General features: G+C 40.4%; 2 protein-coding genes across 6 annotated transcripts; both read right to left on the bottom strand.

Annotated features, from left to right (window-relative positions):
- Positions 1-1,592: 1,592 nt before the first annotated feature.
- uchl5 (ubiquitin carboxyl-terminal hydrolase L5) lies at positions 1,593-9,217 on the bottom strand. Its single transcript, XM_030050185.1, has 11 exons — positions 9,006-9,217; positions 8,491-8,554; positions 8,298-8,403; positions 5,915-6,040; positions 5,033-5,094; positions 4,326-4,456; positions 3,975-4,038; positions 3,508-3,610; positions 3,105-3,218; positions 2,688-2,786; positions 1,593-2,028 (listed from the first exon to the last, which is right to left on the bottom strand). The coding sequence occupies exons 1-11, from the start codon at positions 9,079-9,081 to the stop codon at positions 1,984-1,986; spliced, it is 990 nt and encodes a 329-aa protein (XP_029906045.1). The 5' UTR covers positions 9,082-9,217; the 3' UTR covers positions 1,593-1,983.
- A 608-nt stretch (positions 9,218-9,825) lies between these two features.
- glrx2 (glutaredoxin 2) lies at positions 9,826-15,995 on the bottom strand. 5 transcript variants are annotated; one of them, XM_030050213.1, is made up of 5 exons: positions 15,855-15,910; positions 15,695-15,749; positions 14,614-14,680; positions 13,178-13,354; positions 9,826-10,532 (listed from the first exon to the last, which is right to left on the bottom strand). In XM_030050213.1, the coding sequence occupies exons 2-5, from the start codon at positions 15,745-15,747 to the stop codon at positions 10,368-10,370; spliced, it is 462 nt and encodes a 153-aa protein (XP_029906073.1). In that variant the 5' UTR covers positions 15,748-15,749; positions 15,855-15,910; the 3' UTR covers positions 9,826-10,367. The 5 variants fall into 5 exon arrangements, with proteins under 5 accessions (XP_029906073.1, XP_029906075.1, XP_029906072.1 ...); XM_030050215.1 differs by lacking the exons at positions 15,695-15,749; positions 15,855-15,910 and adding an exon at positions 15,927-15,995; XM_030050212.1 differs by having other exon boundaries at positions 15,695-15,920.
- Positions 15,996-16,714: the final 719 nt, after the last annotated feature.

Raw genomic sequence — 16,714 nt, 5'->3', positions numbered from 1 at the left:
TAAAAAGGCTGATTAGAAAAAAAAAAAAAAAAAGGACAGACCACGGACTACATTTCATCTTGTAACACAGCATCTTAATGCGTACTGTTGCAATGCACTTCATGCTTGTCTTAAGCTTGACATTTAATGCAGAATAGTCACTTAGTATTCCTGAGGCAATCCACGTTTGCATCAGGGGAAAGCGAAATGAGAACTACAGGTCAGGGAAAGACACTATCTGCCTGTTTCAGCATGATTTCAGCTGTGTGAGCTCAGCCCAACAAGAAGGATACAGTGCAACAGTGACTGTTTTGATGATGAGGCATGTATGGTAACCTGGTTAAAATAGCAACAAAGGTACACTTGAAAGCTGGAACTCTGCCACTATAAGCAAGAGTTTTGTTTGTCCGTGCACGTGGCCTGGTTTCTGATATGACAAACAGCAGACAGAGTAACTTTTCAAGTTACTCTGGCCTGGTAGTAAAACCTGTGAGTTTTCATTTGTTGCCACGATGGAACTTGGCAACAGAGCAGTGGATCCAGATCCAAGCAGTACTTAACGTGCGTAAGTAAACAGTGGAGCCTAAAATAGAAAAGGCCAAGTCCCACTTTGACTGTAGGGCTGTAGTCGCGTCACACAGCGCAAGCAAGCCTTCCAACGCACACACGGCTCAGGCCAAAGAGCCATAAGTTAGCTATGGTCTCCTTGTATACAACAAACCAACCTTTTACTTAATTTATGGGATGAATCACAGTGGCCATTACACAGACTCCTTGATTATGTCCATAACATTAATACAAACATAAAAGTACAAACTACAAGCGGGAAACTATCGTAAAATAATCGTTACTCATTTAACTTCTACTGGTACTGTAAACTCCAGCCCTATACTGATGCTCTTATATGGACATGGCAACTTGCCTCTGTGCCCTCAAATCAGATGGTCTAAAACAGAGATGTGAGCACTATGGTTGCAAATACTGAAACTGTCATAAGATTTACTACAATTTATTTTGCAAGACAGATACTCTAGCCTAATTATTGGAACAGGTCACCTTGGACAAAAAAATTTATAAAACAGGCTTTTTTTTTTTTTTTTTTTATGATGGATTTAACTGTTGCCAACATTTACCTGCAGGACTGGTGGAGCATGTCATGCCTCTCTATCACCAGCAGGTGGTGGTAAAGATCTACAACCAAGTCTGACTATTACTCGGGTTCATCTGAGTCAAATGAGCTTAAGTCAGTTGGTGTTAAACATATTCTGGAAAACAAGCTTGTTATTAACTGATATGATGAAAGCATAAACAAGTGAGCAAACCACGAACCACATTTTTTTTTTTTTTTTTTTTTTTTTTTTGCTTTGTTTTGTTTACTAATCACAGCCGCTTGAGGATTTATGATCTGGGAGAAAAAGTTGTTTTGGACTTATAAGGTGAGCTGCATGCTCAAGTGGCTAGTGTGACTGATAGACTTACAGCAACTGAATCTGAATGGTGTTTCTCTGGTGGTTAGTATTAATATCAAGCCCTGCAGGTGATATGTGATATGGTACCGGCAAGTTTTTAAACATGTCTGGAATCCATCAAAAATCCAACCAACTCAAACCAAACCATGCTCAAACATCTAGACATTTTATTATGAAAATAAGACAGAACATAATTTGAACACATCTTTCCTTCTATCATGCATTAGAGCTGACGGACATACATGGAGGGAGTATTTTTTTTTCCCCAGACAGTTCGGGCTCCCTGCTCCACACACAGCTCGTAATTCTGGGTTGTTCACAGGATATTATGGTGAGGAAGAGCTGCAGACCGTCCATGGCCATCTATATGAATGACAGCTGATACATCTGCTTGTGTGTGTCTGTGTGTCTGTCTGCATGTGTGTGTGTGTGTGTGTGTGTGTGTGTGTGTGGATGTATGTGGCTTACTGATGAGAGAATGTGATTGTACGGTATGTGTATGTAATTAGAGACTTCTCTGTTGAAATGTATGTTGTCACTTGGCCTCCTGGGCTTTTTTGGTACTCTGTTTTTCCTTTGCCTGGGGGGAGAGAGAGAGGAGAGGGAGAGAGACAGAGAGAGAGAGAGAGACCCAGAAACATGATATTTCCATTAGTGTCTAGCGTTCATCTGGGAATCAGTGAATGACTCAGCTGCAGTATAAATATAATCACCGAATACTGGCACATATTTGAGTTTAGAATTCATGAGTTAAATATTGATTTAACACAAAAAGTCACATCCCTAGAAAAGGTAAGACATGCCAGTGTGAGACAAATTACAAGTTTGCCCTCTAGTGGACAGCAGAAACACTGATCACTGCAATGGGAGCTTCTGAATACATCTCAAATATCAAATATTCCATCACCTAGATGTTCAGAAGTATTGTTCTTTATCTGGATTGTGATCATTTTCTTTACAGAACCACTCTGACATTTGGAATATTATACTAGCTGACTATTTATCTTCGCAAAATATGTCACAGAGCAAAACATTTCCGTGTTTGACCTTTGCTGTCCCTAAAAAACTGCTTATTAGTGTGTTCAAGGTCTCACGCTGAAAGTAAAGGACAGTGTACGGCAAGCATCTGGGAGATAAACTAAAATTTAAAAATGTCCCAGTGTTCCTGAAATGCTTCCAAATCCAACACTCATGCAATCAAAGCAAACTAAGTTTGGGAAAAACTGCAGAAATGTTCACCTTCTCCACCAGAGGTATTAACTGCTGGTACTCTGCCAGGGTCTTCAGTAGCTCCATAATGAAAGGTAAGTAGTTGTGCTTTCGTCGAATGTTTTCAATCTATAAAAAGACAATAAACACAACAAGTGAGTCAAAACTGGGTTCTTATGAAGACTCTACAAAACTCCTGTAGTTCAATGTACTGTGGGATGGCCACCAGATTTATAAATATATTATAAAACATGCCATAATATAATTTAATGAGCGCAATTTTCAGGCGATTGTGCATATACATTTCTAATGTGCACATGATGCCTGACAAAGGACTTTTCAAAACTGCATGCATTGTAGTTATATGATGCATTTCATTGCATTTGCCACAATGCAAATGAAAAAGTCCACAATAACAATGAGAAAGAACAGCAAAGGAAAACCCACCTTATATCTTTTAAGTTTCTGGTTTTCTTCTTCAATAAGGAGCTGGTACTTTGCGATCTCTGACTGAATGGAGCTGATAAAGGTGCTGCTCTGGTCTGTGTCCATCGGCTCATCCTGGGAGGAGAGGAGAGGTTTATATGTATCTACAATGTCCCAGCTCGTGTGGGTATAAAGCCAGTGCAGACCAATGATGTCTGACACAAATGAGCGCAGGAAGACAGATCCACAGTCCTGACCCTGGCGTGGCGCTGTCTTTGAACTGCGGCAGAGCACAGTCATGGTCTATAATTTCTGAGCGCTGACAAGTGATGCATTTCACATGTATCCTCTCAGGGAGAAAAGAACAGAATGAGACATTCTTTTTGATGTCTGCAATGAAGCCGGCTCTTACGTTACCGCTCACCTCAGTAAGCTGGCTCTGGAGCTCTGCGATTTTCCTCTCATATATCATCTTTCTGTCCGACACGATGGCCATTAGGTTGAATCGAATCTCTCCTTCACTGTACCTGGGGAGAGAAAAAATATAAGTTCAGTGACTATGGTGGAATGTACTGTAACAGGAAATCAAGAATGTGGAAAAAAAAAATGAGTACCAAAACAGAGAATATTAGTGTGGCAGTGTAAGAGCTGGAAGTAATGAAAGAACTAAGCTATGAATCAAAAAAGACAGATGAATAAGCCCCTCTGAAAAAATCTCATAAGTGTGAAGAACTGCTTCACCCTCTAGATAACCGGTGTCTACGTCTGACAGTAATGTGATGAACATCATAAAATAAGAGTGTGCAGGAGATTTTGCAGACATGAAATTCCACAAACTCTGTGAGAGAAAGCAGCTGGTTACACTAAAAATCAATGTAGAGAAATATTCACTTCTGTATTCTCTTCTCGATCACTGGGCGAACTGCGTTGATCCAGTCATCCTGGTTGCATGCACCTGGAGCAAAAAAAAAAAAAAAAAACAAATAAGAGAATTAGAGATGGAAGCGCTAAATGAATCATGCTGCAGGTGCACACTTGTAATTGCTAGCCTTTGGTGCAAAATCATCACAACACATAGTTTTGAGTGAAATGGGCCGTGCTCGGTGAGAGAAAATTAGCTTGATCAGAGTGCACGGCGGGGTCTCGCACACCGCGACCTGAAACATTAATAACTCGTAGTTTTGGCACTGCTACCTGAAAGCACTAAAGACGTCATGATACAAATGACATGTTTCTGCTTACCGAGGTCAATTGGTCCCTCTCGGAGTCCATCCAACTCGTATAGTCTACCGTTTACAGGGACGTAGCTCACAAAGTGAAAGGCGTCCTCATCCTTTGCTGAAGACTTTGCATCAAATTCAAACATCTGCTGTCTGCAACAAAACACACATAATTATAACATTTACAAAAAATCAAAAATAACCACGCGTCACACAAACAAATAGTATTTTATCTACTAACAACACAAACACAGGGACCTTGAGCTGCTCTGACTGGCAGCAGCTCAAGAAAATCCTATTTTAAAAAATTTCTAGTCAACTATATTATGTATCATCCACTACCGATAGCTAAAACATAATACACATAATGTAGAGGAATTTCCTCTCAGTCTGGTGTGACTGAGCAAGCAGTGCAGTTCAAAAAAGAAAAAAAAAAAAAAAAACGCCTTAATACCTTTATTTGATATGTTAATAAATGAGAGATTGTGCACTAATAAATGGTAGAAAGCCACCTATAATCCCATTTAAGCTTTTTCTGGATGGATGGCAACTGAACACGCCGCTTGGTGCAACAGGCCTGCATTTTCTGCTTCACAAAAGCAAACCGGTACATTAGCAACAAAAAGGCCCATCACTTTCCTCCAAGTTAGAATGAGAGGCTAAAAATAACAAGGAGAAGCCGATCAAACAGAGCTTCCCCAGCTGGATATTATATGGGCAGAGGCTTACCTGGCAAAGCTGTTGTGAACTTGTCGGATCACTTCAGAGTTGCTGAGAGCCAAACCTTTCATCTAAGAAAAGGAGGGAGACGCAGGATTATGATGTTGACTATATAAGTCATTCCCTTGCCCCAAAGATACACTGGTGTTATGCAGTACTGGATGGAACCAGATTTAACAGTATTATTACTTTTCCCGGTAACAAGCAGGCATGTCACAATTTCAATTTAAGTAGTATTATAAATACTAATGAAAAAAAAATGAGTTGTTGCTTTGTTATCAATCCCTGTAGATACAAGATTGAAGTTATCAAAAACTTTCCTCTGCCGTTTGTTTTTATCATAATTAGTAATCATTCTCTCCCACAGCGCTCTCTTTGATGAGAAATGACAAAAAAAAAAAAAAATCTGTTTCTCTTGGTGAAAACACTCTTGAGTTTAACAAACAAAAGAACGACATGAGGATTGGAAATCAGTATTATTTGGTTCCTCTGATCATCTGCGAGAGACGCAGCGAGTTATCACAATTTCTGAGGGGAACAGAGGATACAACACTGAGTGCTGGAGATGTAGAAGAAAATTAATGTAAGTACTGAAACAAATTACGATCCCAGGGACTAAGGGATAATAAGTCAGCTTTTTGAGTAACAACACCAGCGCAGGTATCATTAATCTTAAATATGAAGATGTAGGGTTTTCAGATAGCAAATACACCAGTGCAGAAACATGATACTGTTGAGAAAGCTTGACGGGTAATCAAAAGGATGCTACAAAAAAATTGAGCTAGTGCATATTGTCCAAACCAAAAACTAAACCACACACAACTAACTGCAGCTCCTGCGTAACAGACATCACAGTTCTTAAGATTCATCTGAAAAACATTGTGAACGTACAGCAGCATCAAAACTGTGTGAAAACTCCCTGAACTCTGTCAGTGTGTCTCCCAGCAACATGTCGGAGTGGGAACAGTTGAGCAGAACGCTGACTATCGCCTGGGTGGCACAAGCGTTGTTTATGACCTGAAAAAAAAACAACAACAACAACACACATATAAGATACAAACATTAGCCAAACTGAACAATGAACAATCAAAATGTGTTTTCATCTTACATAACACACAAAACTACATGGAGCATTTTCAAGCATCAGTATATCACTGCCATATACGATGCTCTGGTGTGGCTGCAAATAAACCATGATGATGGTTGAAACAACTGGTAAGCTCTATCTCACGCCAGTGGTGTTGTTACTAGACTGGGGCCAATATTAGATATGATCTAATATAGCACTATTTGCCATTATTTGCAATATTCTTCACAATATCAAATACTAAACAGCCGTTACAGCATCTTCAAGCTTTTACTATGAAAGAAAAAGCACGCAGAACTGACATGGTGGCAACATCATGCAGTCATGCATGTGGCGCTTTAATATACAGACATGGAGGACTTAGTTTCAAAGAAGAATGTGAGCTCGCCAAAGGATTTAAATTAAATGAAGCCACATGTCGTCCTTGTCGCAAGCAGGTGATGACCGAGCAAGGCAATGCCACAAATTTGCAGCCTCACCTCAGAGTCCATCACCCAGCAGAGTTTGCTCGACTTGACTCGGTTTCAGGTGGGGAAGGAGCTACCACCACCAGCCGACAATTATCCATGCATTGGCCAAATCAGCGAAATATAGAAGAAACAGTGCAAGGTGGAATGAACGCACCACTGGTGCGACCTGCTATCTCGCCTAAGACATGATGCTGCTTCACATTGTTAGCTCCCGATTCTTTTGTTGACAATCTTCAATTTTCAGATGAAATATTTATTATGGTCAGCGCTGGTCTCAGGGTGACAGAGCTGTCGCAAAATCTCTGTCAGAATGAGCCTCGATATTAGGAAATGATGCACATTTATCTTCTTGGGCTGGGCCTGCCCCGTACAAAAGTTGGACTTACACGCAACCGAGAATAATTGGCCAGTTACCCGGACATGGACAGGCCAACCACTGTCCATGCCTTGTTTCTGGAATGTGCTATGCTAGTGTGTGAATGTTGACTGGGCGTGTATCTAATGCCACAGACTTAACTAAAAGATAGAGAAAGTACATCTGGCTCCTGCTTTATCTGTCCTCTGCGACTATATGATACATTGGATAATACAAGAGACATCGAACTATTAGGCCAATTGTAACAACACAGTGGAAAAAGTTCATTCAGGGAAATGACTGAAACACTAGAATGAGCTGTCTAGCTTAAAATATTTCACCAAAATGGCCATGATGGCCGTCCCAACATGTAGAATAAAGTTACAAATGAGGTGAGAGGGCTTGGTCAGTGGTGTAGAGTTCATCTCAGTAACAACAGATGTGTGGTCCAGTGCTGACATGACACCATACTTTATTTCACCTAAGGGGACTTTGCAATCAAACTCTATTTGAATTGAATAATTCCTATTTTTCTATTTAGGTTTTCTACTTAAGTGTTGTATACAGAGTACAAGTAAAGAAGTGAACAGCATATCAACCTCTCAGTCTGTTATTTATTCATAGGCTAAGGCTACTACACATTAAAAAAAAAAAGAGAGAGAAATAAAGACCCCCTTCCCCAAGGCGAGAGAGTTTAATATTGTTTAATATTGTCTATCATGAGATTTGGGTGGGACAATTTTGTGACAGCAGATTTCCTACCAAGCCAACACTTGGGTCCTAAGGAGTCTTGGTTGGTAATTATACTTGGAGGATTTTTATTTGTCCACCTTCTTTATGTTCTTTTGCTCTACAGCCATGACAAATTACAGCAAACAGGCCATGAAGGACATAAGAACCATCGTACATTGCTTATGTTCTCTTGTCTTTTTCCATGTTCCTGTTTATTTAAAATTTGTCTCAGCATTTATTGCAGGCTAAGCCATCCAAGTGGGGCAGGGCCAAAAGCAAGTTTCTACTATGTTTACCAAAACCTAATAAGGTTTTCTCAAGAGTTTTTCCTTGTAGGCTGCAGAGGATCTAACTCTGGGGGGTTCAAGTTAGACTAGGCTACGTAGAATATGTATACCAGATAAATATACCTTTATTATTATGTGTAGTGTGTTTGTGTCTGCTCTCTTGCCCTTCCATCGCCTTGTTCGACCTACATATGATAACTTTAAGACATGTCTACAGGGCTAAATTAATACATTGACTTAAATTTGCATTTGTACTTGAGAGGTCAATAGATGGTGCCACTTTTCATGGAGATGCTTTGAAGAGATCATAAACGTGATGCTTTATCAATGAAGCTAAACACACCTGTTTTGCAAAGAAGATGTTGTCAAGCCTTGAATCCTGGACAATCGACCCAGCTGGCTCTTCACCTGGCTGCCACTTGAACAGGAAAATCAAGCCATGAACCGGTCTGGAAGAGGATAAAATGAATTAAATTAAAACCCCACCTGTGGGTTAGGGTTACCAAAAGATGCAGGTGCAATTTCTATGAACCTACTTCAAGTTGTCGAAGTTCTCTGGCTCCATGCTCCATATCTCCTCAACCTGGGCTCCTTTGCAGCCTGGCAATGACAAGTAAAACATGCCACACTAATTAAACCATTAAAGCAGTTGATGTAAATACTATTAAACTGCCTTATGTGACTATTATACTCGTTATAACGTAGTTATGTCACGGTGAAGCGGTGCACATCATATGTCAGCATTCATGAGGGTTTGTTTTCACCCGCCCTTATGCTTTTTGGACGCTGAGTAATGCTAGCCCGTTAGCTTCTCCATGTAATATCGCTAAAACTGTGCTAGATGTACAAATCTTGGACAGGATACATTATTTGGACAATCGTCACGAATGCACAACCTCCGGTATGATCACATTAATCCACGCACAGTTGTTTTAAATTTATGTGTTGCCATTACAGCTCACCGTTAGCTTGCGAGCCGCTAGCTAGCCGCTGCATAGCCACGTTACACTGAATGGACGGCTAACGCTCGGCCGGGGAAGAAGTCACTCACCAAAACCTTTTATCAGCTCTGTGAAAACCCCGGGGTCACTTTCCATCAGACACCACTCTCCTGCGCTTCCAGACATCGTTTAAAATCCTGCTCAGTCAAACCCAAATGTGCAACACATACAGATACAACAGCGTCTCTTAGCGCCGCGGATGCTCGTCGGGGCTAATTTCAGTGAAGCGCTGGAGTGACCCGGTGATGCGGTGCAATCTGGGCAATGGGTGCGCTCGTTTTAACAAGCAGCGTACCCCAGTCGGGAGGGGGTGCGAAATTTACAGCAAGTTGCGGGTCTAAACCGGGCCGCAAAGGCGGGTTTTCACCTTTATATACATTTTTAAATGCATTTATATGTATTCATTATCATGGTTTGTAAACAGCTGTCTAATAAACAAAACCTGTTGTGGATCATCCTGTGCAAGAGGTGAGCAAATGAAGCGCTCCCTGATACATGTGAACGCAGTCATTAATATTTTATAGTATTATTGATCATATATGCAAGGTTTTAAAGATAAGCACGGTGAAATAACGGTGAGGCTTGCTTGTGACGGAGCATTACCGCACCGGGCACCGTCATGATAATTTGAAACTGGGCTCACACACATATTTATTATTCATGTTTGCACACACACACACACACACACACACACACACACACACACACACACACACACACACACACTCTATGCTGCTCTACACACACGGCTGCAGCTGGATTCTCACTGAGACACTGGAATTCAAAAGGTTGCGAGAGAAAAAAAAAAAAAAAAAAGTCAAAGAGCATTGATTTGCACGCTTCCGGACAAATAATTTTTTTTCACTATTATTTAAAAAGTACTACTTTATTCAATGAAGTGTAACATTTCCAGAAACTTTTGGCACCATTAAATGTGGTAATCATGCATGAAGAGCGGTAATTGTAATTTCAGTGATTACAACATGGCTAAAAATAACACCACATGAACTGCATAATTTCATCTCACATCCACTGAGTAAAGAGAAATGTCAACTTCTGACTGTACCTACACTATATAAATAGCTATCACAACTGTATACATAATTGTTGTATTCACTGTAACTGTATGGAGTGGTCATGCTTACTTAAGACTGTCATAATCGGTAAAAAAAAAAAAAAAACAAAAAAAAAAAACAATGCATGAACAGTAGGTCTACAGTTTACAAGCTTTGTTGAAAAGATTGTAGCTTTAATAATACTGTACAACCCTGGATGGCAGCCTAACATCAAGTATCTAACCCACTGTGATAAATAAATATCATACTGCTGCTCAAAAAATGTACAATCTGAAGCACAAAATCAAGCAAACATTCAATAAATACAGGCTTTAAAAAAAGAACAAGAACGGTTAGTCATTTAGTTGACTCGAAGTGGCCGCTGCCCGAGCCCTCGCCGTTTGTGGCGGCACAGCAGGGAGTGCACTGTTCGATCAGGGGCACCAGCTTGCCCTGCTGATGCAGCTGTTTGGTGTCGGAGCCGCCGCCGATGCAGTTCCCGTTGATGAAGACTCGCGGCACCTGAGCACACAAATAATGATATGACAACATTATCACTGAACGTGTGACTCTTTAAAGCTGTACACCCTAGACCAGGGGTGTCAAACTCGTGCCATGGAGGGCCAAGAGGCTGCAGGTTTTCATTCCAACCAACAACTCCCCCAGGTGATTTCACTGATCACCCTACCTCGAAACAGAGAGGCGGGACTAATCAGTGAAATCACCTGGTGGAGTTGTTGGTTGGAATGAAAACCTGCAGCCTCTTGGCCCTCCATGGCACGAGTTTGACACCCCTGCCCTAGACCTTTTGAGCCCTCATGAGCCTGAATGTAGAGAAGAGGAGGCCCATGGGTTTACGTCACTCTCGCATCGAGCCAAGGATGTAAGTTAAGATGCCTTTATTGGTTAGGACATATCCAAGTGAAAAACATACATAGAAAAGGAGAATGATAAGTGGTTGTGACCCACGTTCTCAGGGCGTGTTTTCAACTTGGATATGCCCTCACCAATAAAGGCATTTCAACTCAAATCCTTGGCTCTATGCGAGAGTGGCTGAAGTAAGGGACTCCTCTTCTCTCACTGATCATCTGTTTGACTTCAAGAGCACCCTGCATTCACCTGGACTTCACTACCTAACAAATGTGAGCACCTGGTGTTTTTTTTTTTTTTTTTTTTTTTTTTTTCCCTTTGAGCCTAAATGTGGCCTGAGATGCTCAGCTTCCAGACAGAGAGGGTGAGTTTTTTTTTTTTTTTTTTTTTTTTGATAGAGAACTCGAGCGAAAAAGGAAAATACTTTTCAAAGACCTTTTCAGTCGTCAATCTGGAGATTTAGTTTCTTACTTGAAAGAAACAAGTCTTTCCCTGCTCCCTTTCCACCATGGCGTGCATGGACTGGTCCACCAAACTGGATTGTTAAGTTTAGAAACGGTTAAAGTTTATGGTGGCTAAGACTAAGGGAGGACTTTCTGGGATGTGGTAGAGGATGAATAAGAAAAAAAAAATTCCCTCATAGGGTGTCCTACACCCAGACAGACTTAAGTGACCAGGCTTTCACAGATAGAGCTCCTTTGACTTCACATTTTGCCTGAGGACAGGATGCGACGTGGAGGCCGGGGCACACATGAGTCGGGCAAGAGCAATACAGACAGTGTTATGTGGATCTCTTTCTAAAAGTACACAGGAACAGCTCTAAGTACAGTCTCTCAATGCATCATGGGGTTTCTTTATGTAAGCAACAGATATTGTGTCGCCTGGATGTGACTGACTGCTCTTAGATAACAATAATGAAAACATCCCTCAAGACAGAACCACCATCCATCCTGTGTAGAAATGACTGGACACCTCATCCACCTTGACACTCGCTAAATTACTTTATGCCCACAACTAAAAATGAAATTAGCTACTGTATCTGGTTAGCTGGGACATGGGCACATACCTGATTACCTCAGGCGACCCCCGTGTCTGTCTGATACACTGAACATTATGTGAAATCAGGACTCTGTGCCCAATTGTCCATAGGGCAAATAATCATGACAAAGCATATGACTCACACACACACTCAGATATGCATCCTCTTCCCCCGCATTCCACACTTACGCTCAGAGTTTGTGTCATTTTTTAATCCGTCCTCAAGACCCTCTTTTATTGCTTTATTTTACTCTCCTGTTGTATTTTTTTATTGCTTTTATTTTCTTTACTGTCATTTTTGTCTCCAGTTTTATAAAGCTTTGTTGTAATTGTTCTAACTTTTATTGACTGTTATTGGCTTTCTTCAAATTGCTTTAAGGGGTTCTTTTCTGCTCTGTGTTTTTCCCTGATTTTATTACTTATGTTTGTATTTTTTTTTTTTTTATCTCCATCATACAGTTTATGACCTTGTTTTGAAAAGGGCTATATAAAGTTTTTATTCCTATTATTCTCGTTATGTCAGGCAGACCATGACTCAGTTAAAGTATGCTTGCTTTGACATCTCAGATGCATCAACACTAATTGCAAGACAAGATAATAATTGCAAAACCACCTACTGATCCAACCTGCTCCCCAGACAGTGGACAGCGGGTTTTAAATAGTATTAATGGGTTTTAGGCTGGAATTTTCCTTTAACAGCCTTGTATTTACTCTTGTGGACTGTTTCTTCAAACAATGCATTACTTTAATGTCATTTATTGGGGTGATATTGACCCATAAATGTAACAGCAAATAACTTGGATGAGTCATTCACTCCATCACATTAGTGCTATCCATATTATCAAAATTATTATTACTGTCAGTTAAGTGTTCCTTTTATGATGTATAACCCGCTTCTTTTAGTTGGATATTGTTGACACAGACAGATTTTGCTTTCGTCTTGGGTGCTGAGTTATTGCACACACGTAGCTTAGTAATATTTTCCAGCCAGCGAATTAAAATAAAAAGATGCAACATGGTCTGGTCTTTGTCTTGACTTTGATGTGATCTTGGCTTTAGCCCTCATAAAAACACCATCTAAGCCAACCTAAATTTAACTTGCATACATGGCCGCCAGTGCAAACAGGCTGTCAATTAAGCATGTTTTGATATTGGCGATACGTTTTTTTTTTTCTTTTCTTTTTTCTTTTTTAACTGGTTACATAACTTTGGGAAATTAGTTGAAATTCCAATCCCAAAATACGACCAGGGGCTCTTACTGTTCTGGCACCGGTCATCTGAGCTAAGGCCTCTTGCAGTCTCCTTCCATCGCTGTGCTCGTCCAGCTCAATCACTTTGTAGGTTGCACCAATTTCATTGAATACATTCTTGGCCATTTTACAGTAAGGGCAGGTGGTCTTGGAGAATATCACAACACAGTTATGTGACACCACATCCTGAAAGGTCAGAAAAGATCAGCATCAATAATCTGTAGTACACAAAAATAGGCTACCACCATCCAAAGTCAAGTGAGATGCCGGACCAAAAACAAAATAATCAGAAAGTCTGCACTGTTTATTTATTTATTTTGCTTCCATGGTCAGTTTTTTGTCATTGGGAATAAGCTGTGACAGCAAATTCATATGATAAGCGTGCCAAATAAAATCTTCATTTAAAATAAATAACAGCTCTTGAATCATTTAATTATCTACAGTTACAATTTACAGTCAATCCCCACAGGAAAACTACATGGCACTGGAAATGACAGCTTGCTAAATAATCAGCCGCAGCCACAAAAGCAAAAGGATGCAAGCGGCTCACCCAAACAAAAATGACTGGTGTTAAAAGGGGAACGGAGCGGGACCAGCCTGCTGCCACAGATCAATAGTCCAGCAGGCTCGGCACCCACTCCCAGCCATTAGCCCAAGTTTTCTCCACCTCGAGTCAATTCATGACAAAGACCTGCCATTACTGTGTCATATTAATTATTAACTAAGAATATACTGTGATTTAAAGACTTCCGTACATGAGTAGCATCTCCGGGGACAAAGTTTACTGACTGCAAGATGCACATGCCACTGTAATAAATCCCATCCCATGCACATGTGATCAAATCATTGTCTAGTGCATGGGTTTTCAGTGTTTTTCATGTTCCGGACCCCCAATAGGACAACATTATAAGTGATTCTCCCCTACTGATCCTGATGAGAGAATATCTTTTGGTTTGCATTCAGTTTTTAATTGTCTCGATATCACCCTTAAACAGATTCAAAGTGGTAAGATTACAGCATATAGAAAAATATGTTTTTTTATTGTAAAAAATTTCTAATGGATTATCTTGAAATTAACTGCAAATAACTTTTTTCCTGATTTTGTTAAGGACACTTGGATGCCTCTCACTATGCTAACCACCACTGACACAACTTTTTATAACACCCGTGAGCCGCTCTCTGTCTGCAATTACTTCATTACTTCCCCTTCACACTCTTTTAGATCCACAGCTTATTAATTTAACAAAAAATCATTTGCCTGAACACACCAGAAGGACCACCCGAACACATGAAAAAAGAAATATTTTATGCTCCCATTTGTGGCTGCGACAGTCACAACCCGTTTTATGTTTTACCATCAAATCAGGTCATCAGTCACAAGTCATTTCACAACAGATTTCTGGAAAAAAAAAAAAATAAAAATGCCATTTGTAGCAGCTTCTTACCTGAACATATTGTGCACATGCTGAGCTGGATAGACCACCAGAAGAAGAGGACGTCAGGTTCCCCATTCTGCATGATAAAAAAATATATATCTTATTACAACATAAATCTCAGTGTTTTCCTTACTGTACAGTACAATATGAATAACCTGGGATAACCTCAGAAAATAACAGGCACAAAAAAACTTAACATAAAACTAGATTCACGCAACAACCTCAGAAACGTGAAGAAATCGTGGGCAGAGACGAGCCTGTGGTGGATAATAAATGTCAACAGGATGACGGATTGGAAGACGCCTGCTGGCTTGGAAATAATCATGTCCATCATAGAAATAGCATCAGCTGGTAATGTGCCGGAATATTTTAGGCGGCGTTCTGTCTAGAACTTGACAGAGAAAGGGTTAGGTGCTAATCCAGGATTAGGAGTACACATGATCTTCACTAACGACGGCCTGGATTGGCTCAACTGGCTGGATGAGGGTACACCTGATCTTCCCTTCAAAAATCTGCTAATTTTACATTTCCATTCCTGTCTGAAATGTAAACCTACCTTATAAAACATGGAAGGTACTTTTTATGAAATTTGACCATCTACTAGTAAATTCGGCATACATATAACGCACCAAACCTCACTCACTTTAGTTAAATTTAAACCTTTATAATTGGTTTACACGCAAACAATCATTAAACTGCATTGAAGCGGAAGGAATTTGGCACACGAGGCCACCTATGGAGATTCACATTTTAACAAAGCACTACCAGGTGGATCAAATGTAAACCATAATCATATGGAAAGGGGTTTATTTATGTACAAGCAACATTAAATTAGCATAGGCCAGATTTTAATTCATAATCGGGAAGGCAGTGTTGTGTATCTGTGCGGGATTGGCGTTACACGTGTGGCGGGGAGTTTTACACGCAGATTATCGTAACTTTGACTTCCGAGGATGAGTTTTAACAGAAGCGGTATGTTTTAGCGACAGATTAGCGACATCTCTCAGGGCAGTAAGACTATATTCCCGGCTGTTATTCCCCAAAACTTGTTGAACTTGCTAGTGCTGGGAGTCAAGCTAGCAGGAATGACCTTCGGCAGCCGGTCCATGCCAGTCTAGGAAGACATCCCGCTCGAGCAAACATGGCTAAAAAGGAGCAAACGAACAGAAAGTGGTCAAGCTGCTGGCCCAAATAAAACATGCGGTTACTGCACACACGCACACACACACTCTGCTGTATCCAAATCCCACCGTTTCCTCTAAGCCTACGGTTTACTATCGCCTCTTATTGCCACTGTTTACAAATTGATGCGTGCTGCCTACCTTACGTGATCACCGGAAGGACGTTTTTACGCAAACCGACTGAACGTAACGTCAAAGACGGCGCTCGTGTTAGAGTGTCAACTACAACCATGGGTTCATGTGTGTGGTGAAATTTGTAGTCAGTAATTTATACAGCTGTATGTAGTCTACTCAGTAAGTCATTATGATCTTTTCTTACATGTTTATGATCATCGACTTTCAGCATACCAATAATACTACAGACTGAATATTTTACAGGCTAATTATGATAATAATATTAGTAATAATAATAATGATGATGGCAATTATGACGATGATAATTTTTATTTATTTATTTATTTATTTAGTGCACTTCAGGTCTCGCCAATATCCTGAACTCGTACTTTACAAGTAAGGGATAATGCCCGACGAGGTGTCCATTATCAGATATTAATGGGCGACGCGGAGGCGTGAAACAGTAAAGTATGGTGGACCATTGTTGAAAAAAAATTTACTTTAGCAAGGGAAGGGAATGGGTGGGTTTGAGAGGTTAATATTACAAAAAACAAACAAACAAACAAACAAACAAAAAACTAAAGGGTAAATTTGGAGAAAAAAACTTATATATGAGTTTTCAGTGCAGCTTGTGGGTGCGGAGCACCGTAGTGGATGCATACGGCCCTCGTCTGTGCTGGACATCTCCCCCTTCCCTAATCCCTCTCCCCTTCCACATGTGCAATGTCTTGAGTCATGTTGTTTATTATATGCTCATTGTTCTGGGGTGTGTTTTTTTGCTAATGCCATGTTGTGCTCCCTTTGGAGCCCAGTTT

The sequence above is a fragment of the Myripristis murdjan genome, chromosome 4 (assembly GCF_902150065.1).
Source record: "Myripristis murdjan chromosome 4, fMyrMur1.1, whole genome shotgun sequence".
Lineage (NCBI taxonomy): Eukaryota > Metazoa > Chordata > Actinopteri > Holocentriformes > Holocentridae > Myripristis > Myripristis murdjan.
The sequence above is the reverse complement of the archived record's forward strand: the minus strand, read 5'-3'. Positions and strand labels throughout refer to the sequence as shown.

Coding starts and splice junctions, on each gene's coding strand:
- uchl5 (XM_030050185.1), bottom strand. CDS start 9,081: ATGTCTGGAAGCGCAGGAGAGTGGTGTCTGATGGAAAGTGACCCCGGG. Junction 4,039..4,325: donor AGAGGGACCAATTGACCTCG/GTAAGCAGAAAC, acceptor TTTTTGCTCCAG/GTGCATGCAACCAGGATGAC. Junction 3,219..3,507: donor TCCAGAGCCAGCTTACTGAG/GTGAGCGGTAAC, acceptor CTCTCCTCCCAG/GATGAGCCGATGGACACAGA.
- glrx2 (XM_030050211.1), bottom strand. CDS start 14,938: ATGATGGACATGATTATTTCCAAGCCAGCAGGCGTCTTCCAATCCGTC. Junction 14,681..14,825: donor GATTTCTTCACGTTTCTGAG/GTTGTTGCGTGA, acceptor TTTATCATGCAG/AATGGGGAACCTGACGTCCT. Junction 13,355..14,613: donor CATGTGCACAATATGTTCAG/GTAAGAAGCTGC, acceptor CTGACCTTTCAG/GATGTGGTGTCACATAACTG.